This window comes from Biomphalaria glabrata, chromosome 3, assembly GCF_947242115.1.
Source record: "Biomphalaria glabrata chromosome 3, xgBioGlab47.1, whole genome shotgun sequence".
NCBI classification, from domain to species: Eukaryota; Metazoa; Mollusca; class Gastropoda; family Planorbidae; genus Biomphalaria; species Biomphalaria glabrata.
The window spans coordinates 53,176,089-53,202,303 of record NC_074713.1 but is presented as its reverse complement, the minus strand read 5'-3'; the positions used below and the strand labels follow the sequence as shown (position 1 = coordinate 53,202,303).

At 35.7% G+C, this 26,215-nt stretch overlaps 1 protein-coding gene across 2 annotated transcripts in view; it reads right to left on the bottom strand.

The window, feature by feature from the left end:
* Positions 1 to 26,215, bottom strand: part of LOC106064099 (neuroglobin-like) — a 72,908-nt gene that overhangs the window by 7,715 nt on the left and 38,978 nt on the right. The window contains exons 1-3 of one of the 2 annotated variants that reach the window (XM_056022666.1): positions 25,371 to 25,436; positions 12,839 to 14,252; positions 9,055 to 9,277 (exon numbers count right to left, since the gene is read on the bottom strand). In XM_056022666.1, coding sequence (XP_055878641.1) covers positions 9,055 to 9,277; positions 12,839 to 13,080 — 465 coding nt within the window. In that variant the 5' untranslated portion in view covers positions 13,081 to 14,252; positions 25,371 to 25,436. Of the gene's footprint in view, positions 1 to 9,054; positions 9,278 to 12,838; positions 14,253 to 25,370; positions 25,437 to 26,215 lie in introns of those variants that run through there. The other variant, XM_056022665.1, reaches the window with a different exon arrangement.

The window sequence follows — 26,215 nt, the reverse complement described above, 5'->3', positions numbered from 1 at the left end:
TCTTCTTGTGAACCAAACTAAATATAACTGTTATTATAGCATTGGGAGGCGCGGTGGCTGAGCGGTAAAGCAATTGGCTTCCGAACCGGGGACCGGGGTTCGAATCCTGGTGAAGTCTGGGATTTTTAATTTCGGTATCTTCGGGCGCCTCTGAGTCCACCCAGCTCTAATGGGTACCTGACATTAGTTGGGGAAAAGTATAGGCGGTTGGCCACATGACACCCTCGTTAACCGTAGGCCACAGAAACAGATGACCTTTACATCATCTGCCCACAAGGTCTGAAAGGGGAACTTTACTTTACTTTTTTTTATAGTATAGACAAATGTAACTTGAACTAAAATAAACTGATATTTAAACAAATCTAACTCACAATAAAATACACGTCTTTACGCTCTGGCATTCTGGAGTCGTCTGGTTCACTCAACACAGCTTATGACATCGTCGCTTATCTTGCATCATTCTAAAGACTAACATTAAATTGATGCTCCCTGTAATACTATACAACTAACAATAAATACTCCCTTTCTTCATATTCACCTTGGAAAAACACGTACACACACACCATGACACCATTGCGCATATCTTGTCTTATCTTATGTAATACAGACGTAACTTCAAAAAAGAAGATGATTACGTCCTTCGCGTCATGCATCTAGTCATTCATATTACACAATCAGGCAGCCACAGGTTATTTGGAATCGAACCTCTGCAGCTACAACTTGCATTCTGAGCCGAAATTTCGAGAGGCCGGTTCGCATTAATACACCTTCAGACGCCCTTTAAAAAAAAAAACAATTCATTAATGGAATTCAACCAGGGGAACATCATTTGTGATGCTGTTTTTGTAGGTGATACCATGGTCTTCAAGTGGACTAATTCAACTTATACCACCACATCTGTCAAGTAAAATTTCTTTCCCTTGTTCAAGATACCAACATGATTAATTACCAATACTTAATTAACTAATTGGTTAATTTTTTAAATTGATTTTTGTGTTGTCAGGTAAAAGAAATAATTGCGCAAGATTTCAGCTTTATCCGAGATTTGGTTTGGGAGAAATAACGTGAGCAAACTTTTTACCAGACAGAAAGACAGACAGACAGAGTGTGAGCTTTGTAAAAATTCAGAAAAAGATTAGAGACGTTGGACGCTCTTTAGTCCAACTGGGCGGTACTAATAATTGGCACAACCCACCGCTCATATTTACCCCAATTTTACACACACCCCTTTTTTGTGTGTTTTTGAAGAAAAAAAAGCTAATACCAACTCACTCTGTCTGTCTGTCTGTCTGTCTGGTAAAAAGAGAGAAAAAAAAAGGATTTGAATTTGCCTACATTTTATAAAAGTCTCTGATTAAAAAAATAATATCTTTAAAAATGATTATAGAAAATCTCAAATGTTGAAAAACAGTCTCGCTCTCTCTTTCTCTCTCTCTCTCTCTCTTACGGTCTCTGTCACTTTATCACGAGCTCTCTTTCTCGCTATCTTTTTCTGTCTCTCTCTCTCTCAGTATTTGTGTCTCTCACTATCTCTGTCTCTCTAACTCTTTCCTTTTCTCTTTCTCTCTCACTACCTCTTTCTTTCTTTCTCTCACTATCTCTCTCGCTCTATCTATCTATCTATCTATCTATCTATCTATCTATCTATCTATCTATCTATTTATCTATCTATCTATCTATCTATCTATCTATCTATCTATCTATAGGCCTATCATTCTTGCTTTCTCTCACTATCTCTCTCGCTCTATCTATCTATCTATCTATCTATCTATCTATCTATCTATCTATCTATCTATCTATCTATCTATCTATCTATAGGCCTATCATTCTTGCTTTCTCTCACTATCTCTCTCGCTCTATCTATCTATCTATCTATCTATCTATCTATCTATCTATCTATCATTCTTGCTTTCTCTCTCTCCCTCTCTTTCGCTAAATAATAAATTATATCTATCCCTCTCACTCACGAGGCGCAGCACCCTTGATCTTGTGATTGTCTTCCGCCTGGGAGAGTTAAGTTCAAATCTTTGTTTGAGGCTAGGGTGTAATCACCTGGACTGTCTGCTCTTCTGAAATGCATCCCCAGCGATCACGTGACATGAACATGACAGACAAGCTTATTGAAAAGATCAGTCCATGGACTCTTAGACTTGTGAAATATGTTTCTTAGAATCAATAACTTTCTTCATGAATCTTTAAGACATCGAAGTGCTCATTCAAGTTGAGATATTGTGTACATTGAGATAGTCGTTTTTAAATAAATGATATTCGATAGATAGATAGATAGATAGATAGATAGATAGATAGATAGATAGATAGATAGATAGATAGATAGATAAGATAGATAGATAGATAGATAGATAGATAGATAGATAGATAGATAGATAGATAGATAGATAGATAGGTTGGTATAGATAGATAGATAGATAGATAGATAGATAGATAGATAGATAGGTTGGTATAGATAGATAGATAGATAGATAGATAGATAGATAGATAGATAGATAGATAGATAGATAGGTTGGTATAGATAGATAGATAGATAGATAGATAGATAGATAGATAGATAGATAGATAGATAGGCAGATAGATAGATAGATAGATAGGTAGGTAGGTTGGTATAGATAGATAGATAGATAGATAGATAGATAGATAGATAGATAGATGTTTTTTTGTTTGGTAATTTATGTAACAAAATATTACACTTTATTTAGCTTCATTTTAAATTTAATTATTCCTTAATTAAGTTACACGTTTTAAAAATCTTTTTTTTTTTAAATACATATTTGAAATTGATGATTATATGAAAAATGTATAATTAGCTAAGCAGGATGTGTACCGAAAACTGGAAAACATGTCAAGGAGTCTACCAGACAAAGTTTGGGAACCACTCGTCTAGAGCTATTAAAAATGAATTACATGATTGATCCAAAATAATTGATGCAATTTCGCTGAAAGTAGTCGCTGTTTTTAAAGATTTTTTAATATAATTTTTATTAGTGTTTTCTTGGCTGACAATCATGAAGCTAATAAGGTAATTCAATAAAAGACCTACATTGATACACAGCCATTGTTATTCTCGTGACACTACACGATGCAGTGCAGTCGTCTTGTGTCCGCTTTTATTCTCCTATGATGTAGGTTTGTTTATTGTTAAAAAAGCATAATCTCCCTTTTGTTGTGACCTCGCCAGAAGCGTTCGTGATTCCCATCTGACCCTATTCTCCGAGTGCATCTTCCCTGATTGATGTTTAATTTGATTGGTTGAAGCTAAGGAGTTGAGCTGCGGGTGTGGGGGGACATGGGCTAATTAAATGGCGAGGCAGTTATTCTTATTATATTATTATAGCTTTTATATAGCGCTACTTTCATGCTCAGAGCGCTTTTGGTCCGATCTCTTTTGTGGACCAGTGGTGGGGAGGGGGGGGGTATCTAGGAGTTGGTTTTCCGTGCTGCCTTTAGGCGCTCAGTAAACACAACTCTGCCCGAGTCGGTTGTCGAACCTCGAGCCTCCTTCTGGGTAGCCAAGCCAAGTTCAAGTTCAAGTTCACGCTTCCCAGTTGGGAGCAGACGACATACACGTGTACGTAGATACGTTTATACCAAGGAGAAAGAAAACACTTAAATCCAATTCCTGGCTGCCGAACATTGGAAAGACTTAGGAGATGAAACCCGAAATTCAAAATCCCAGTCTTCGTCAAGATTTGAACACAGGACTCCAGGTTTGGAAGCCAAGCGCCTAACCATTCACCCACTGCCCCCCCCCCCGTGACCATGAAGCATCTTTTAATATTGCTTAGTCTAGCACAGTGGTTCTCAAACTTTGGTGCGCAGACCGTTGTGGACGACCGTAGGGTCCACAGAGAGATGAAAATTGTACACAAAATCAACAATGATGAATATCAGACCTGTGACTTTATTTTGCGCATGAATATGAATATTTAGCCCATGAATATCAATTTAACTTATTTTACAAACCAATCAACTTCGATCTTTGAATTGCTCTGCTGTGTCACGCCATTCAAAGAAAAAAAAGTCCATGCTTCGTTTTAAAGTTTCCAACTTTCGACTATACACCTCCGCGACACACTGACATCAGTCTGAGTATTAAACGTACACATTTTATGATTAATTTTAGGTTATACAATGGTGCATAATATTATAATAACAATGGTGCTGGGTAATTCGTGTCAAATTGTTGTTCGCACGCCCATCTAACCTTTAGATTATAGATCTCTACCGTACAAAGGAAACAGCCACAATGTGTCATATGTTTCAATGTGTTATCCAACGAAAGTTTGAAACCTCCATAACTGAAGCGTCGTTTTGTAATAAATCATAATGAACTAAAGGACGAGCCCGTAGATTTTTTTTTATAATGCAAAAAGAAGGTATACTAAAATCGTCAATAAATTATTAGCAATGGCGCAGTGTATTCAGAACAAATAAATCTTAATGCTCCATATAATATGGCGGAGTGAAAAGAAAACACGGTGGCGGAGTGTTTGATTAAATCTACGGCTTTACAAATACACGATTTGGGGCAGACAATTCAGGCTGTGTAAGGGGGTCCGCTAACATCGTTTGGCTTGTATAGGGGTCTCCGAACTGGAAAAGTTTGAGAACCTCTCGTCTGGCAGACATTATGAAGTTTCTGACCCCAAATTATGTCCTTCTTTAAAAAAAAACAGATGTATGGCCCGGGGGGGGGGACTGCCGTGTGGTCGACAGCGTTCCAACCGTAGCCATAACACAGGCCTTCGTGTAGTCGAGACGAGATGAGCTTATGTCTTTTTTACAACTAAAGGGAGACAACTCAAAAGAATGGCAATGTCTTCGATTCCGAAGATCAGTGTTTCACGTGACTATACAGACCCAGTGGCGACCTGCCTATTTTTCCACTTCTGATGCTGGCAAAAGCCGTTGTCTGCTGGGGGGTCTATTTAAGTTTTAGTCTTCTGAGCATGTTTTCAACGAGGGCTTTTATTGGGGGGGGGGGGGGGGGTAACAAATGTGTGTCGCGCGACTTTTGTCAAAGTCTATCTCCTGCCAATTACCTTCGCTATGCCAATGAGGGCAAAATGTGTTGTCTTTATAGCGCTTAAGGGGTGCATCTCTGTTACGCAATTCAAATATACACCAATGATTTAGCACTCACGTATACTCATATTCATCATACATTAAAACATACATATTCATACCATATGTTCATGCACAAACATTATGACTTTGCAACATACATTATAACCTCGATACAATTACAACCTTGACCCCACTAAAATCCTGAACCACTAAATCTCCATCCTTAGTCCTTACTATACCCTACCCTATTTTTTTTGTTCAGTAGGCCCTAATACACACTTACAGAAGCTTCCTCAACAGCGTTCGGTAGAATTTGATAAAACTGGAACCGGACCATCAGCGAACGCTACCATCCATGTCTTGACACGGTTCTCTCTGTCTGTTAAAGAATCGTGAGTCAACATTGACATGTACTTTTGGTCTCTCTTTGCTTTCTTTCATTGATTCGCATTGTCCATTTTTCAAGTTTTAGAGTGCATGGTGTGTTGTGACTGTGTTGTTGTTGGGTTTTTTTTTTTTGTTGGTTTATGTCTTTCCCCATTGTCGCGATCAATGATGTATAAAAGTACACAGGGTTGTAATTGTTTTATTTGTGGTAGCAGACTTTATGACTTTTCTCGCTTGATCTCCCAGATTGTTAAAATGTCAGATGTGAGGGGTAGGTGTAGTGGAGTGTTTGTGGCGGGTTTGGATTGGCTGAACAGATTCTGATGTAATCATGGGTAAGGCCATGGCAGAGAAGAAGTTATAAATAGAAGTGAACGCATAGTGAAGAGACGAAGTTTAAATTGGAAGTAAGAGATTGAGAGAAAGAAAGAATAAGACACAGAAAGATTGAAAAAAAGAAAGATTAAGAAAAAGAAAGATTGAGAAAAAGAAAGATTGAGACACAGAAAGATTGAGAAAAAGAAAGATTTAGAGAAAGAAAGATTGAGAGAAAGAAATATTGAGAGAAAGAAAGATTGAGACAGAGAAAGATTGAGAAAAAGAAAGATTGAGAAAAAGAAAGATTGAGAAAAAGAAAGATTGAGACACAGAAAGATTAAGAAAAAGAAAGATTGAGACACAGAAAGATTGAAAAAAAGAAAGATTGAGAAAAAGAAAGATTGAGAAAAAGAAAGATTGAGACACAGAAAGATTGAGACAGAGAAAAAATGAGAGAAAGAAAGATTGAGAAAAAGAAAGATTGAGAGAAAGAAAGATTGTGAGAAAGAAAGATTGTGAGAGAAAGATTGAGAGAAAGAAAGATTGAGACAGAGAAAGATTGAGACACAGAAAGATTGAAAAAAGATTGAGACACAGAAAGATTGAAAAAAAGGAAAGATTGAGAGAAAGAAATATTGAAAAAAACAAGATTGAAAAAAAAAGTTGAAAAAAAGAAAGATTGAGACACAGAAAGATTGAAAAAAAGAAAGATTGAGACACAGAAAGATTGAAAAAAGAAAGATTGAGAGAAAGAAAGATTGAGAAAAAGAAAGATTGAGAGAAAGAAAGAGTGAGAAAAAGAAAGAAAATTTGAGAGACAGAAAGATTGAGACACGGAAATATTGAGGAAAAGAAAGATTGAGAAAAAGAAATATTGAGAAAAAGGAAGCTTGATAGACAGAAAGATTGAGAAAAAGGAAGCTTGATAGACAGAAAGATTGAGAAAAAGAAAGATTGAGCAAAAAAGAAAGATTGAGAGAAAGAAAGATTGAGGAAAAGAAAGATTGTGAAAAAGAAAGATTGAGAAAAAGAAAGATTGAGACACAGAAAGATTGAAAAAAAAGAAAGATTGAGAAAAAGAAAGATTGAGAAAAAGAAAGATTGAGAAAAAGAAAGATTGAGAAAAAGAAAGATTGAGACACAGAAAGATTGAAAAAAAGAAAGATTGAGAAAAAGAAAGATTTAGAGACTAAAAGATTGAGAGAAAGAAAGATTGAAAAAGAAAGATTGAGAGAAAGAAAGATTGAGGAAAAGAAAGATTGAGAGAAAGAAAGATTGAGAGAAAGAAATATTGAGACACAGAAAGATTGAGACACAGAAAGATTGAGAAAAAGAAAGATTGAGAGACAGAAAGATTGAGAAAAAGAAAGATTGAGAGAAAAAAAGATTGAGAGAAAGAAAGATTGAGGAAAAAAATTGAGAGAAAGAAAGATTGAGAGAAAGAAAGATTGAGACACAGAAAGATTGAAAAAAAGATTGAGACACAGAAAGATTGAAAAAAAGGAAAGATTGAGAGAAAGAAATATTGAAAAAAACAAGATTGAAAAGGAAAGGTTGAAAAAAAGAAAGATTGAGACACAGAAAGATTGAAAAAAAGAAAGATTGAGACACAGAAATATTGAAAAAAGAAAGATTGAGAGAAAGAAAGATTGAGAAAAAGAAAGATTGAGAGAAAGAAAGAGTGAGAAAAAGAAAGAAAATTTGAGAGACAGAAAGATTGAGACACGGAAATATTGAGGAAAAGAAAGATTGAGAAAAAGAAATATTGAGAAAAAGGAAGCTTGATAGACAGAAAGATTGAGAAAAAGGAAGCTTGATAGACAGAAAGATTGAGAAAAAGAAAGATTGAGAAAAAAAGAAAGATTGAGAGAAAGAAAGATTGAGGAAAAGAAAGATTGTGAAAAAGAAAGATTGAGAAAAAGAAAGATTGAGACACAGAAATATTGAAAAAAAAGAAAGATTGAGAAAAAGAAAGATTGAGAAAAAGAAAGATTGAGAAAAAGAAAGATTGAGAAAAAGAAAGATTGAGACACAGAAAGATTGAAAAAAAGAAAGATTGAGAAAAAGAAAGATTTAGAGACTAAAAGATTGAGAGAAAGAAAGATTGAAAAAAGAAAGATTGAGAGAAAGAAAGATTGAGGAAAAGAAAGATTGAGAGAAAGAAAGATTGAGAGAAAGAAATATTGAGACACAGAAAGATTGAGACACAGAAAGATTGAGAAAAAGAAAGATTGAGAGACAGAAAGATTGAGAAAAAGAAAGATTGAGAGAAAAAAAGATTGAGAGAAAGAAAGATTGAGGAAAAAAAATTGAGAGAAAGAAAGATTGAGAGAAAGAAAGATTGAGACACAGAAAGATTGAAAAAAAGATTGAGACACAGAAAGATTGAAAAAAAGGAAAGATTGAGAGAAAGAAATATTGAAAAAAACAAGATTGAAAAGGAAAGGTTGAAAAAAAGAAAGATTGAGACACAGAAAGATTGAAAAAAAGAAAGATTGAGACACAGAAATATTGAAAAAAGAAAGATTGAGAGAAAGAAAGATTGAGAAAAAGAAAGATTGAGAGAAAGAAAGAGTGAGAAAAAGAAAGAAAATTTGAGAGACAGAAAGATTGAGACACGGAAATATTGAGGAAAAGAAAGATTGAGAAAAAGAAATATTGAGAAAAAGGAAGCTTGATAGACAGAAAGATTGAGAAAAAGGAAGCTTGATAGACAGAAAGATTGAGAAAAAGAAAGATTGAGAAAAAAGAAAGATTGAGAGAAAGAAAGATTGAGGAAAAGAAAGATTGAGAAAAAGAAAGATTGAGAAATAGAAAGATTGAGAAAAAGAAAGATTGAGAAAAAGAAAGATTGAGAAAAAGAAAGATTGATAGACAGAAAGATTGAGAAAAAGAAAGATTGAGAAAAAGAAAGATTGAAAAAAAAAGAAAGATTGAGAAAATGAAAGATTGAGAAAAAGGAAGATTGAGAGAAAGATTAAGTGGGGTATCAGCAAAAACATCTCAGCTCTAGTCAAATCTCGTCGAACCTAATGTACATCGGGATTCGAACCACTTACCCCACGCTACGCTTAATTAATAAAACGGTGGCTACGTGCACATGAATGTAGATGTCGTACCTAAATCCTTCTATTCAGTCAGCCAGTCAGACAGGCAGTCAGTCTGTCAGTCTGTCAGTCAGGGTTGATTCACCCCTTTAGTGGAAGCAGTCAACATCTGTATTACAGTGAGACATAATTGATGGCCACCACTAGTGCGTATACTTACGTCCAAGAACTCGGGCCTTGCGTTGTACACCACGTGTCTCTGGCCAAGGTCGTGTAGCAAGGTGACCACTTTGTCCTCGGAGTCCATTCTGGCCACCACTTTTTCCACCGCCCCCATCACCCTCAGCACGTGAGACCTTAGCGCAGTGCTGGCCCTGAGTTCTTCGGCCGTCTTGTCTCGGAAATCCATAAAGGTTCCTTTAACATCGGGGTCCTCCAGCAGTCTGAAAAACCAGTAAGAAAAAATGCTTCAACAGGGGGGTTATACATTTATATTTAACTCTTTTAACTTACTAATAATCTTGGACAGAGGTCATGCCTTAATAACATAAACGAGCAGTACCAGAAAAGTACCACACCAGAGCAGTAACACGTCAGAGAAGTACCACAGCAGTACCACAACAGAGAAGTACCACACCAGAGCAGTACCAAACCACACTTACAAATGAGCTTGGACAGAGGTCATGCCTTAAAAACATACAATTGCAGAACCAGAAAAGTACCACGCAAGAGGAGTACCACATCTGAGAAGTACCGCAGCAGTATCACATCAGAGCAGTACGTACCACACAATAACAGTTCCACACCAGAGAAGTACCAAACCACACCTACATATGACCTTGGACAGAGCTCATGCCTTAATACCATACCAAGCGATACCAGTAAAGTACCACGATAGAACAGTATCACACCAGAGATGTACCATAGCAGTATAACATCGAAGCGGCACCACTTCAGAGAAGCACCACATCATAGCAATATCACATTGGAGCAGTACCGTGCCAGAAAATGACCACACCAGAGTATGACCACGCCAGAGCAGTACCAGAAGAGTACCGCATCAAAGCAGAACCAGAGCAGTACCACACCAGAGCAGTACCACACCATAGCAGTACCACACCAGAGCAGTACCACACCAGAGCAGTACCACACCAGAGCAGTACCACACCAGAGCAGAACCAGAGCAGTACCACACCAGAGCAGTACCACACCTGAGCAGTACCACACCAGAGCAGTACCATACCAGAGCAGTACCACACCAGAGCAGTACCACACCTGAGCAGTACCACACCTGAGCAGTACCACACCAGAGCAGTACCACACCAGAGCAGTACCACACCAGAGCAGTACCACACCAGAGCAGTACCACACCAGAGCAGTACCAGAACAGTACCACACCAAAGCATCATTTAAAGCCGTACCACACCTAAGCAGCACCACGCCAATACCGAACCAATCCACATCGACACTTTGCTTCTAACACAAATGTCGATGAATCATTAATTTCTATTTTCAGTTCTTTCCAGCTCTTATCACCGTAGACAATGACATGCTCTCGTGAAAGAGGCGCTTCATCCACTCGAAATGTTAGACCTCGGAAACGAATCATTATTTGTTCTCAATCCAAACCACACTGTACCGCTGCATAGCATTCGATTATTCTTTCTCATCTTGAAAACTCTTAGCAGGGCCGGCCTTAGGTAATTGGAGGCCCTAAGCGAAGCGAATAAGGAGGCCCTAGGCAGGTCCGGCCTTAGATGATTGGAAGCCCTAGATGAATTGAATTTGGTGTCCCCCAAATGAAATAGAAAAATTAAAAAAATAAACAGCGAAAAAAATAAAATTACGCAATTCATTTAAAACCTAGGGGCACAAGTCTCGCTATTTCTTCTCTAAAAAGATTGTTTTGAGTCCTGTGCGAGGCCCCCATCAATCGGAGGCCCTATGCCGCTGCCTATTTCGCCTAAGCCAAAGACCGGCCCTGCTGTATCGATGCAGTATCATTGTTTAGCATTTATTTAAAGGATTCGCTTTTTTTTTTCTTTACCTAAATCTGTTTAGAGTGTTATGCCCTTATTTGTTAAAAACTAAAACAAAGTAATGCCCTACTCCCTCCTTGCTACTCCGCCCATGGCAGGTCATCTGATAGTCCAGACGACAATGGAAATCGAGCTAAACCCCTCTCTTTTATGATATCAACGAGGAACTTGCACGGATTTATCTGCGACACGAATAAAAAATGCTTTCCTAAATCAACAAATGTCACGGCTTGTAATTACCATAGTAACCCGGATGTGATGTCATCGATACAAAATTGCCAAGTTAACACTAGTAAAAGCGGGGGGGGGGACTTATTGTTGTGTTGCATGGTTGAACAGTAAATCTTATCTTATCTTATATGACACAGACGGTACTTCAAAAAATAAGATGATTACGTCCTACGCGTCATGCATGTTAACCAATGACCTAAACAAAGTTTACCTGTATTCCTGGCTAGTTCAGGCAACCCATTCCATGCTCTAATAGCACTAGGGAAGAAGGAGCATTTGTACAAATTTGTCCTAGCATATGGGACGAGGAATGTGCCTTTATCTTTGTGTCTTTCTGAGTATTTTATTAAATTTTGTTTTTGTATTTGAAGATTATGGTTCAGTGTTTTATGTATAATTGCTACCAATCACCAATCAATTACCAATCAAACACTTTTACCAATGATAGCCAATAGAATTAGAGAATTAAAAGGCATTTACACGTAGAAAAATATAACTTACCTGGCTGGTTACTATTTTTCTAATAGACCATTTGTTTATATACATAGTCATCTATAAACAAGTCAATTTGTATAAATATGTCAATTTATTAACATGACACTTTATAAAAATGCCAAGTTAATAAACATAACACCGTATAAACAGCCCAAATTATAAACATAAAAAGGTTACAAAGACAGTTTGTGAGGAAACACAGACTCAGAAGTGGTCCACCCAGGCGGGTAAATAGGCAGGTTTCAATATTTTCAGAAAGAATATCAGAATGAAATTCTATTAAAGGCAAATGACAGAGAAGAATGGAGAAAGAAGGTTCAAAGATCTTGTGTCGTGCCCCAACGGTCCATCAGACCAAAGGATAGGTGAACGTGAAGGGGAAGTTAGATGTGAACCTGGCCTAACCGGCGCCTTCGACATACGGAGGTCACGGCCTAACTGATGTAACATAAGGATTATCTAAATCAGCGGTTCTCAACCTTTTTTGTTCCGCGACCCCATAATATAATTTCCAACTAGGCAGCGACCCCCAACCATACTTTTTTTGTGCTCATATTTAAATTAAAAAAAAAAGGGATATTTTTCAAACTTGCATATATTTAATTTTTTTTTTTAAATGTATGTAGTTAGTATGAAAGAACTTATTCAACTTAGCAATACAAATGTAATGAAGAATATTTTTTTTGGACAAAAAAATGTAAAACCGTTTGCATAAATGTGTTACAAATATGTTAAATAGCCAACTCCCTTAGTAAATAGCCTCCTGTGTTTGTTACTATTTAATAGTGAATAGTTGTAAGAATGGTGTATTTTTATGAAAATCTGCTTGAATAGTTGATCATAAAAATTAAATTTTTCGCTTTCAGAACAGAAAAAAAAGTAGCCGTTGCATCAGAACTACGAAAGGTCTAAAATATGATGTCGGATTTTCAATATCTTTTCTAGTTTACGAGATCTAAACGGGACGGACGGACGGACAGACAGACAGACCTCACCCAAAAATATTCCCATTTATAAATATGACAATTTAAAAATATGACAATTTACAAGCATGCGTACGTATAAACATGACGGTTTATAAACATGACAATCTATGAAACTTAGACATGTATACGCATGACAACATATAGGTGGCATATGCCTAACAATGGATAAACATGGCATATGTACTAACATCTCTATACAACTTATAAACAAGGCCGATTATAAACATGACAATTTATAAACATAAGTACATACCCCATAAACATGACAACTCCAACTCGCTCGATGTCTTTCTTGATAATCTCCCATGAGGCCAAGATGATTTCTCTTGTCTCAGCGGTCAGCACCGGCTTGACTTCCGGCACGCCTCGCATGGCTCCAGAGGACATCTCCTCGCCCTCCTGGTTGCACAGGTACACCATCCTTGTGTTCTGATCCTTCATTTTCTCAGTCAGCCCTAACCTGTCCGTAATCTCTCTGGAACAGCTTAGACCCATGGTCACTATAAGAGAGGTCAACAGCCGCACGAGAAACTAGGTCATGGGTCAAATGCCGCACGATTATCCAGGTCAAGGGTCAAAGTCGACTCGATTAAACTAGGTCATGTGTCAAAGGACGGGCGGCTTGCTAGGCCAATGGATCTAATGCCACTCGTTTTAACTAGGTCATGTGCCAAAGGAGGCGCGATTTACTAGGTCAGTGGTCAAATACCAAACGATTAACTAGGTCATGGGTCAAACGCCACACGATTAAGTAGGTCACACTAAAAATTGTAAAATTGGGCAAGTTGTTTATTGAATGAACTTGTTGTTCCTATTTTTCTTTAAACTTCTAGATAATTATTGATAGAAAAAAAAACACTAGATCCAATCCAATACTTTGTTCACAAATCAGATACGAAATCGAAGTATCCAGTTCACCAGTCTTAATAAACTGTCAGAAAATGCATGGCACCTCTGGGAGATAAGCAGACGACAGCTTTAATTTTACGACTTAAAATCACCAGTGACAAGAAGGACGAATAGTATAATCAAGGACATCTAGGCGGGAAAAAAACAAACACCTGTAATTATGAGATGTCGTAAAGTTTATACCAGCAGACGTGGGCAGGTTGTCACGTGATAGGACGACGCGATCCCTTCAATTAGATGTCACCGAAGAACAACATCACTGTGTCAACGAAGACAATCTTAGTCTTGCTTTTTTTTGTTTGTCTGTTATTTTAAAGAAACAGACATTTGTAATGGGCGTACAGACGCTGGTCCTAGAAATAAGATTAGCGGCTTGGGTAATAGTTGCTTATTTAGTTACATGACGTCTCTCTTTTGTGCTTGATAATCTTCTGCTAAAAGATATCCAGTTTAACCCCTTGAGCATTTTCGTATAGAATAAGTATTGAAATCCATGATCGAAAGCATCTATATCTCTTAACGTGTCTGTAAGGGTTAATTCCCAACACGTCAGCTAAGACAAATACAGCAAAGTGGTGACGCTAATCTGGTCTTTTAGTTCACAGTCACTGAAGCATGTTTTGTTAACTCTTTGACTCCCACAAGCTGTATGTGAACATCACAGCGCGATCTTTTTTCTCTCTGAATTATTTGAGACTTAGAGAGTTGAGAGTTAACTGTTTTTATTTGTAGTATCGAGGACTCTGGCCTTGCTTCATCTGAAATGAATGTTAAAAAAATATATGTTTCTATTAAAATACAACAAAAATCCTTTCTCGCTCTGATTCACAGATATACACAGATTTATAGGCCTACCTCTCCGACATATCTGTATATAAATAATATTATAAATGGCTGGATATTTAAATTTATTTTTATTTATAGCTCCTCGACCTAGATACTAATCTCCACAGAGAAGAATAGGTCTCGCAGATCTGATGGCTAAACTGTGTCTTCCAGTTTAGTGGGGCGTGGTAACTGTAAGTGGGCGTGGTCGCTTAATAGTGGGGCGTGGTAGCTGTGCAGTGGGCGTGGTCCCTCAATAGTGAGGCGTAGTAGCTGTACAGCGGGCGTGGTAGCCCTATAGTGGGGCGTTGTAGCTGTACAGTGGGCGTGGTAGCCCTATAGTGGGGCGTTGTAGCTGTACAGTGGGCGTGGTAGCTCAGTATTGGGACGTTGTAGCTGCACTATGGGCGTGGTAGCTCAGTATTGGGGCGTTGTAGCTGTACAGTGGGCGTGGTAGCTCAGTATTGGGGCGTTGTAGCTGTACAGTGGGCGTGGTAGCTCAGTATTGGGGCGTTGTAGCTGTACAGTGGGCGTGGTAGCTCAGTATTGGGACGCTGTAGCTGCACTATGGGCGTGGTAGCTCAATAGTCGGGCTAGGTACAGTGGGCGTGAAGCTCAAAACTGGGGCGTTATAGCTGCAAGTGGGCGTGGAAGCTTTATAATTGGGCGTGGTATATTTGAAGGAATGTCTACAATTTATATGACTAGATTAACTAATATATACACATGCGGTGACATTGGACGTAATTTATATTATCTTTGGAATGAACGTCTGTAGTTTATAACAAAAGTAGGCCTTGGTCAGTATAGTGGGGCGTAGTAGCATACATTATGGCAGGGGTTCTCAACCTGTGGATCGTGACCCCTTTGGGGATCGAATGACGATTTGCGAGGGGTCGCCTAAGACCATCGGGAAATTGATTTTTTTTTTTTCACATATATTTTTGTGTGTCTCTAACGTATTGCAACCAGCCTGTTTATACTATAGTCGATTTACATTTATATTCCATATGCCGTGGGATTAGAAAATTATTCAAGATTACATTATTAGTAAACAGATTATGAAACGATCGTCAAGTATCAATTAAATTAAAAAGTGGGAATAACAAAGATAGATCTAAGGAAACAGACCTATAGACAGGGGATACGAATGACACTTTAAGTGAATGTCCCATCATTGAACGGATACGTGATTTTTTATTGGTAGTTAGTTACTTTTTCTTTTTTTTAATATAATTTTTATTCGAAAATATTTGTTGTGGACCACATCTTCATTGTTGCAGAATACTTTTTCAACAACTGAAATTACTGTCCATCAATTGCGTCTAACACCATTGCGGGGATGAAACATTTCTAGGGAGAAGATCTAATCACCTCGTGAAGAGAATTTAACACTAGCTAAATCACATTTACATAAGCCAATGAAAAAAAAATTTGGTTGGGAGTCGCCGATTAGTGGAAAATCGTATTAGGTGGCTGAGGAGATAAAGAGGTTGAGAACCGCTGCATTAGGGCGATGTACTGTACTGTGGGCGTGGTCCTTGGCTTTGCAACCATGGCTCGAAGGGGTTCATTATATCAGCAAAAAAAGGGCAGCAAAGATTACGATTACTAAGAAAACTGTCCTCGTTTAATGTTAGCGAAAAGGCCTTGGCTATGTTTTATCACGCTCACATCTGCAATATTCTAAGTTTCAATATCACTGCCTGGTTATGGCAATCTGAGCATTAAAAATACAAATAAACTTTATAGAATCCTAAATGCTGCTGGTTAAATCATTGGCAAAAAAACAAACCCCATTTGGGCAGTTGTTTGAGACAAACATCTATAAAAAAAAAGCTAACAAGATCCTCGAAATAAAGAATCACCATTTGTGTCAGGATTTTGTGATTTTACCATCACAAAAGAGATATAAGACACCGATAGCAAAGACAAACAGACACAAACACTCTTTTGTTCCCCTGGCAATTAAATCATTAAATAAGAACAATCTGATATAAACTTTGTCACATGTTAATTATGAGTGAGTCTGGTGTGAATGTACACTTTGGTTTCTTATAGTTATAATGTTTTTTGTTTGGTGTAATGCACAAATTGTAAGACAAAATTTCCATACGCACAATAAAGATTATTATTATTATTATTATTATTTAGCCCGTGCCCTCGACCAAAGCGCCGCCCACGTGACTTATGTTGACTGTAAGAGTTTCAATGGTACAACTTCTTACACGGTAGGTCTATTTATCTCTCATAAATTTCTAGTATAAATACTGAATAATGAAACACTTAAGATCGAAATCAATTAAGGATGTACACCTTATTACAATAGTATTGTGTTAGTATTAAGCCCATTAATGGAAGATAGCTCAAAAATATTAATTGCAGAGTTTCAATTACTGACAATGTGTTAAATTAAAAGAAAAGGAGGCCTATATTTATATTCAACAAAAATAAATTAATAAACTGATTAGATGTAATCTACTGGATACAATTATCCTTGATTTTAGATAATTATTTTCTTTTAAATATTGCGGTATCTGTTGACTCGTTAAGATGCACGAATTAATAATATATAAAAACAGTGTAATTGCCTTTCTATTAATGACACAGATATTGAAATGCATGATTAGAAGCTTTATATTTAAAAACTCATTCAAAACAAAGAGGATGTTTAAACAAAAATACAGTCGCTAAGGCTAAAATTTGTAGGTCAGGTAGTTAGGAACTGTTAGACACCTTATTTATATAGGTTAGTTATTTTAGTTATTTAGCGACGCACCATAGTAGACGCATATTGAACGGGACTAGTGACGTTTGGGATATGTTGGGTTAGAGACCGGAAAATCAGTTAGCGTTAGAACATTCCAGGGTAACGACGTGTGTAGTGACAGAGACTTCTACTGTGGCCTTTTATCAAAATAAATATATATTAACTTGTTCATCATCGTTGACTACATCTCTTCACCTGTTACAATCGATGTGCCAGTTCTTGTTTGTGTTGTTGGTCAACTGCACGTAATACACCCGAACAATTACACCCAAACGATTGCAGAGTAATTGGTTGACTTCAAGACAGCCTGAACTAGCAACATCACAGTGGCGACCCCGAACCTCGAAGCCGAACCTCGACCCCGAACCTCGAAGCCGGACCCCTGTTGAAGCCGAACATCGAACCGGACCTCGAAGCAGAACGTTTACTCAGGTGAGGGTCGTGCACTCGAAGATATAAGATTTCATCGGAGTACGGCTGAACACAGCAGTATCGCAGAGTGACTTTGTTCTAGATCTACATACAGTCGTCGCCTGTTTGATCGCACGTTCAACGAGCCGTTAACTCAGGGTGACCTTCGTCAGGACCGTAATCATCGCAACGTCTGGTCTACTTAACCAGTATAGTATCAAAGCCTGATCTTCATATGCTGAATCGACCTACAACCAGAGAAACCGTTCATTCATAACGGGTGAGAGATCGTTAGTGAACCTGTTGGACATATTTTTTTCTTCGTCATAGGAGCCACGTCGAGTATCAAGTTTTACCTCGTCAGTTTCGAGAAGGACAGTTTGCCCGCTGTCAGAAGTATTGTGAGTACTACAAGTTTGGTAGCTAACTAAATCGAAATCGCTCTGTCGTCTTACCCTTGGAGAGATTCTTGTGGAGCAGTTTGCTCATTGAACCGGTTGCTTGCCACGTTTATAACGGTCACTGTGTTTAACCTTTGGAAGGTTAGTAAAGTAATCTTTATCAGTACTGAACATTGATATATCTAGTATTCGTCGGTCTAGACCATACCTAGACTTGTTAGCAGTGAAGTTGTGGAAACAGCTACATCCACTTAATTTCGTTGAAAACCGTTAATCGTCTAACGGAACGTCGTCGGAGGTGACCTTGGTTTCACCTAGTCTACATTGGACAGTTTGGTCTAATGAAGCAGAGTACAACAGCAAACTTCGTCGTACTACCAGAGTAGCAGCAGAAGCAGTGAACTATTTTAGAAAGCCGTTATTCGTCAGCCCAGATCAAGTCATCGTCAAGAAAGTCGTTATTCGTCAGCCCAGATCAAGTCATCGTCAAGAAATTCGTTATTCGTCAGTCGTCCAGATCAAGTTGCCGTCAAGAGACTGTTATTTGTCAGTAGTCGTCTACACAAGTCAAGTCATCGCCAGAAGAACCGTTAACCTATTCGTCAGTAACTGTGTACACAAAGTCGTCGGAACTACACATACGGTCATCAACAGTCACCGAAGGAACCGAAACATTTTACTGTGGCATATCAGGACATCTGTGGCATTACGTGGGATACTAGTAGCACCGGAGAACAGAGTCAGAACTGGAAGAGAGGCAGTGGAATTTGTTGTGATCTAGCATATTCGGGAGTCCGAACAAAGGGATCTTTCTTATCAAAAGCTAAGTGCCATTTTTCTTATTAGTGTATGTTTAGATTGCCCTTAGAAATAGATTTTGTCTAAATTTGGTACGTTAGCCTGAGTAAAATCAGGTGGTGCGCCTTAAAACCCGTCGGGGTAGAAGACGTAATTTAGATGAAAAGCTATATTATACGTTTAGAGTTGTAATTTGTTTTGTTTGTGTAAACGTCATATCCGTTGTTGCCTGGTTACTTCGTGACGTCATCATTGTGTGCCATATTGTCATATCCCAACCCATAGCGATAGTCTCATTTTAATTATTTCATTTGTTTATATTATTTTAAATTATTTATTTTTATTAATTTAATTAGATCTGTATTTTTTTTTCACTTAATGATAGAAAGTGCGGGTAGGATTCTTTCATTGTGAATCAGACTAAAATAATTTTTAGTTTGAGCGGTTAAAATCAAATATGATTTTGCCATGAGAATAATGCCGAAACTGGCTATGTAGTCAAACACTATCGTCTGGCTAAATTTAGATCTGCAAATTGTTGTACATCTCTTTGGTACAATTTAATTATCTAGACTCTACTTAAATATTATTAAGTTGAAGATGAATGAAGGTAGTACATTCTAGATATATATATCTTGTTGAAGATATATTTGACACTGTATACACATATTTGTTTCGTATGGTGAAATAGAACCATAATCTACTCTAGATCTAGACTCTAGACAGTCTTTGAATTTACTCTAAACACTTCACTGTGACTTCAGTCATACCAGATTTTAAAATTGATCATAGTTATTCATACTAGATCTAAAAGTCATAGTGCTCTTGATAACTATAGATCTAAATAGTATTATTATACATACTATAATATACTAGATTTAAATTTGTGTGTAATACTGGACCTAATATACAGATTTGAATATAACCATAATAACTCAGACTAGATTTACACATTTACTAAATCTATAGATAGAGACATAACACTTAAAACTGGTATAAAAGTGTGTAAAAACTTTTAAAGTATAGCCATAACCAATATAGGCTAAGTAAAAATATATATAAAATATAAAATACAATGGCTACATCATCATATGTGGACCTTAAGGAGGTTAAGGAAACAGCTATGCAGGATGGAAAGGCCATGGAGTTAAAAGGAAAGGACTTAGCAGCTTATGTACAGCAAGTTGTGAAGGAAGAAACGGAACGTCAAAGACAAGAGATAGAGAGACAAGATAGGATCAGAAAGGAAGAATATGAGAAGCAAAAAGAGGACCGAGAACATGAAGCTAAAATGGAGAAGATGAGATTGGATGCAGCACAAGCCAGAGCCCAAACTGAACAAGGAAATAACACAAATAATTCAAATAATTATACCACTCAAAGAGACAACCCTAATTCACAAACATGGCTAAAGAGAAAGATACAAAGTTTTGATGAACAGAAGGATGACATTGGTGATTTTTTGAAAAGATATGAGGCAAAAATGTCTACATTTAATATGCCTGAAGAGGAATGGTCTGAAATACTGATAGACTTTGTTCATGGTCAAGCTCTAACAATATGTCAAAATCATGACCATCATATTGATGATAGCTATCAGGTTTTAAAAAGAGAATTATTGAATGCCTATGGTCATAATGCTACAACTTTTAGAAAGAAATATTTTGACAATATACCATCATTAGGAATAGAACCCCAAACTACTATTAATATGGAAAAGGATTTCTTCAATAAGTGGGTAAAATTAGAAAAAGTGAATAACTCTTATGAAGGATTAAAAAATTTTATTCTAGTGGACAACTTTGTAAATAAATGTGATCCTCAGTTACAATCTTTTATTAGAGAAAGAAACCCAAAAACTATAGATGAAATAACAGAGATAATGAGAGTATACAAAAATGCATATCCAAATAAACCATTTTCTGATAGGGATAAGAGCAAAGTAGATGTAATAGGATACACTAAAGAAAATGTTGATAGAAGTAAAAATAGAAACAGATCAAATAGTGGAAATAGAAAATATAGTGAAATAACCTGTTTTAAATGTCAAGGAAAAGGTCATATAGCAGCTAACTGTAGAAGAGGGAATAGTAGGTCTGGAAGTAGAAATAGATACAATGAACAAAATAACAGTAGATATAGGAGTAGAGATAGGAATGACAGGGGAAATTATAGAAATAGGAGTTACAGTAGGGAATACAAAAATAAAGGTACAGATAGGATATATTTCATGGAAGGAAATAGGAACAATTTTGCAGTGTACCCAGGGTTTGTAGATAGAATTCCGGTGGAATTAATCAGGGATTCAGGTTGTAACACCTTGGCAGTAAAAACTAAATTTGTCAAACCTCATTGGTATAAAGGGTTTACTAGGAAAGTAGAATTAGCAGATGGCACCGTAAGGGAATTTAAAGCTATAAGGGTATACATTGAAACCCCATTTTTCACTGGTTATTGTGATGGCATTGCAATACCAGAAATGAGATATGATATGTTAGTAGGAAACATAAAAGGAGTTAAAGAATGTTCAAGAAAAGAATTAGAAGACTGGCAAAACAAATACAAAAACATAAGACAAAATCATGAAAACATAGAAACACAAAATATAACAAGTATGATAATAACAAGATCAATGGATAAACAAAGTAAGAAACAGGAAAATACAATAAATGTAATAAGTAATGATAAAGAAAAAGAAACCAATAATGTAATACAAATAGAAAATACAGATGTTAAGGAAAGAGAGATAGAAAATGAAACACAAAATAGTCTGGAAACACAAATATCTCAAAGTGAAAAAGAAACAACACCCACATTTGCATTAGAACAAATGAATGACAATATTATTGGGAAAATTTATTCAAGAATAGCAGATAAAAACAATAATAATCCAATGGAGAAATTTTGTATAGAGAATAAAATATTGTTTAGACAAACAAGTAATGATAACAAGAAAATAAAACAACTTGTCTTACCACAGAAATATTGGAAAGATGTTTTAATCATGACACATGATAATAATTTAGCAGCACATAGGGGAGTAAAGAAATGTTATAAGAATTTGTCAAAACAAGTATTTTGGCCCAAAATGAAAGCAACAATCAACAAATACATAAACTCATGTGACATATGTCAAAAGAGATCTAACAAAAGCCTAGTGAATAAAGCACCTATTCAAGAAATGGATGAACCTACAGCACCATTTCAGAAAGTATCTATTGATTTAATAGGTCCTTTAATTCAAACTGAAAATAATAACAAATACATTCTAACAGTAATAGACATGTTCAGTAGATATCCAGAGGCAATCCCATTATCAAATACAAGTGCAGAGAATATCATTAATGCCATAACTCAAAAAGTAATTACAAGACATGGTATACCTAAAATTATATTGAGTGATCAGGGATCTCAGTTTAAGTCAGAACAATTTAAGAAATGGACTAAACAATACAATATACAACACATATACTCTTCGGTTTACCACCCGGAGAGTAACGGTTTATGTGAACGATATGGTGGTTCATTAAAAAGATCACTAACAAAGATAATTCAGAATAATCAGAACAAGTGGGATCATTACATTAACTATGTACTATTTGCTCATAGAAACAACATCCATGAAGCAACACAATTTTCACCATATGAAATAATACATGGAAGAAAACCCAGAGATGAATTAGATGTTTTTAAAGAAAATCTAATAGACAATGAGAATAAATTAAATAATGACAGTGAAACAACAATCACAACAGAATTGAAAGAAATATGGACTCAAGCATATAACAACAATAAGAAGTACAAACAAAGTGCTCATGAGAATTTAAATAAGAAAAGACAATTGAAAACACTAGAAGTAGGAAACAATGTATTAATATTAATAAATGACCTGAAAAATAAAATTGGTAAACAATGGAAAGGTCCATTTAAGGTGATAAAACAAATTAGTGATGTGAATTATCAAATTGAAATAAATGGGAAAATTAAAACATATCACATAAATAATTTGAAACTGTATCATGATAGAGAAGATGAGTTAATACAAAACATTCAGGAGGAAATAGAAAATACATTTTCAGAAAGAGAAGAATGCTTGATGATAATAACAAATGAAAATCACAATGAAAATGATATTAAGGAAATACCTGTAATAGAAACAAAAGAGAATCAAACTTGGCAAAAGATTAATCTTAATAATTTAACTAAGGAAAAGTCAAAAGATATAACCAAAATAATACAGGAATACAAAGAAATTTTTTCCAGTATACCAGGAAAAACAAATATTATTAAACATGACATTAAAGTAACAGACCCAAAACCTATCAAGCTTAAGCCATATAGAATACCGCTACATTTACAAGACAAAGTAAAGAAAGAAATAGACAATTTACTAGAATCAGGTATAATTGAGCCATCAACATCTCCTTATGCTTCACCAATTGTGATAGCTAAAAAGAAGAATGGAGATATAAGGTTATGTATTGATTATAGGAAACTTAACAACATCACAGAATTTGACCTATATCCAATGCCAAATATAGAGGATATTTTACATAAATTAAATGGAGCAAAATTTTTTACTAAATTAGATTTAACTAAAGGTTATTGGCAAATACCTTTAACAGAAAATGCAAAACCTTACACAGCATTTGTAACACCATATGGTATTTTTCAATGGAATTATATGAGTTTTGGATTAGTAAATGCACCTGCCACATTTAATAGAATGATGAACATGATAATTGGAAACAAAGAAAATGTTATTTGCTATTTAGATGACATATGTATTTTTAATAATAGTTGGGAGGAACATTTGGTAGATGTAAAAGAAGTATTCAAAATAATAAAAGAAAGTGGACTTACAATTCAAGCAGAAAAAGTAGAAATAGGATTGGAGGAAATAATTTTCTTAGGACATAAAGTAAATAACAACATGATTAGCCCTATTGAAGATAACATAAAGAAAGTACTTAATATTGAAATACCTACAACAAAAAGACAAATTAAAAGTATATTGGGAATAGTAAATTATTACAGAAAGTTTATAAAAAACTTAGCAGAAATAGTGAATCCACTAAATGACTTACTTAAAAAAGGAAAACCTCAAAAAGTAGTTTGTAATGAGGAATGTGTGAAAGCTATTGACAGAATTAAAGATGTTTTTAGTCATGAACTAATATTAAGACTACCTGATAAAGACAAAATATTTTATGTCACAACTGATGCATCTGGTAATGCTATTGGTGGTTGTTTAATGCAGAACTATGATAACTTACATCCTATATTATATGTAAGCAGAAAATTATCAGAGGCAGAGAAAAAATATAGTGTCATTGAAAGAGAAGCCTTAGCTGTAATATGGGTAATTACTAAGCTAGAGAGCTATTTAATAGGAAGGAAATTCATATTATTAACTGATCATAAACCTATTCAATATATACAGCAAAAGAGCATGAAAAACAGTCGTGTTTATAGATGGTTCTTAGCACTACAGGAATATAAATTTGAAGTGAAAGCTATTAGTGGATCTGTGAATATTGTAGCTGATCTATTGTCTAGAATGACATTGAAATGAAATACTTTTGTAAATAAACTATGATTATATTGAGTATGTAATATATATTAATATATTGACACCATTTATATGTTATGAAAAAGGGAGATAAGTAAATTTGATGTTAAGCATTTAAAAGTAAGTATGGATATTTTTTTTTGTGTGAATCATTTCATATATCATTGACGAAAGTTAGTTCTATGGAAAAGGGTGAGTATAAAAGAAAAATGGACAAAAGCGTATAAAAGGGTGGTAAGAAAAAAAAAAAAAAAAATTTATTGAATGTGTAAATAAAGTTTGTAATTGTTTTTTGAAATATTGTATTTTATCAGATTACTGTCAGTGAAGAACAATTGTGACTTGTGAGGTGCCCATAGGATGCCACATTTTCCTCTATGATGAACTGTGTACTAAGGAGGATGATTCTGGAATGTTATGAACTGTTATGAACATTGACATGAATATGAGGAACTGTCAAGATGAAGATGTCAAGATGAAAATGTCAAGATTTTATGTTTGTGGTCTTCCCCTTAAATTGAAAATGCCCTTGTAAGACTTGACAGTAGTGGAAAAATATTGACATATTTTTTTTTCAAGGGGGGGAGGAATCTGTTAGACACCTTATTTATATAGGTTAGTTATTTTAGTTATTTAGCGACGCACCATAGTAGACGCATATTGAACGGGACTAGTGACGTTTGGGATATGTTGGGTTAGAGACCGGAAAATCAGTTAGCGTTAGAACATTCCAGGGTAACGACGTGTGTAGTGACAGAGACTTCTACTGTGGCCTTTTATCAAAATAAATATATATTAACTTGTTCATCATCGTTGACTACATCTCTTCACCTGTTACAATCGATGTGCCAGTTCTTGTTTGTGTTGTTGGTCAACTGCACGTAATACACCCGAACAATTACACCCAAACGATTGCAGAGTAATTGGTTGACTTCAAGACAGCCTGAACTAGCAACATCACAGAACCCAACAAACTTTCCCTTGACAATTTACTATTATGGTTTAAGATTAAGTAGTCTTCTTCCAATACACAATAATACTCCTCACTATTTTGGTACAGTCACTCATCCATTTTACAGATCTATCTCAAGAATTTTACCTGGTAATGAACATTTAATACACAACAAAACCAAAGAATCATACACACACTTAGAAAGCTGTTACAGGAAAGCCTAGTGAATAGGATTAAGTGGGGGAGAGTTCTTGGGGTGGCAGAATTCAAGGACACATTCATAAACCTACACAGTAAACATATCACACCAAAAGCTAGAGTCTGCAAGAGAGATAAGTTATAGACTTATCTTTGTAGGATGACCCCTATGGTTAAAAAACGGGCAAATGACCGTGAATGTAAATTATGCCATCTTGAAATTGCTGATAACGAGAAACAAGTCCATTATTCCTTCAAGTTAAAAGTACTGTAAGGGACTTATTAGAAGCTAACTGTGGCAACTATGTGAATGTTAATTTGTCTATTGTTTTAAACAAGCCAAAACTAAAAAATAAAATGATACATAACTCCAACTTGATTATTGTTTCCGAATACAGGAATCTTGTTTGGGCTGGCTGGCTCAAAGCTCTACATAATAATAAAGTGTTTGATCCTAATCACTTAGAATTGACATCTAAGAAAATTATTGATTTTAGGGTAGAGAATTATCTAGTTTGATTTTCATATGCTTGTACAATACTCGGGCAGTATTCCAGAAATGGGGTGTTGGGGTCAGGGATATTTGATATTGTGTTGATTGTTCGGCGGTAGACGATCCTTGTATCATTTTTCTGTCTCTGGTGGTCTCAATAGTTAGGTAGTATGTCTTTGCTTTTAAATAATACTTCTATTACTATTATTATATTTTTAGGTTAATCACTTTTCAATTGTTTATGATTTAATACTTGTGAATTATGAGAACTTACAAATTAAAAAAAAGCCCACAAAAGAGG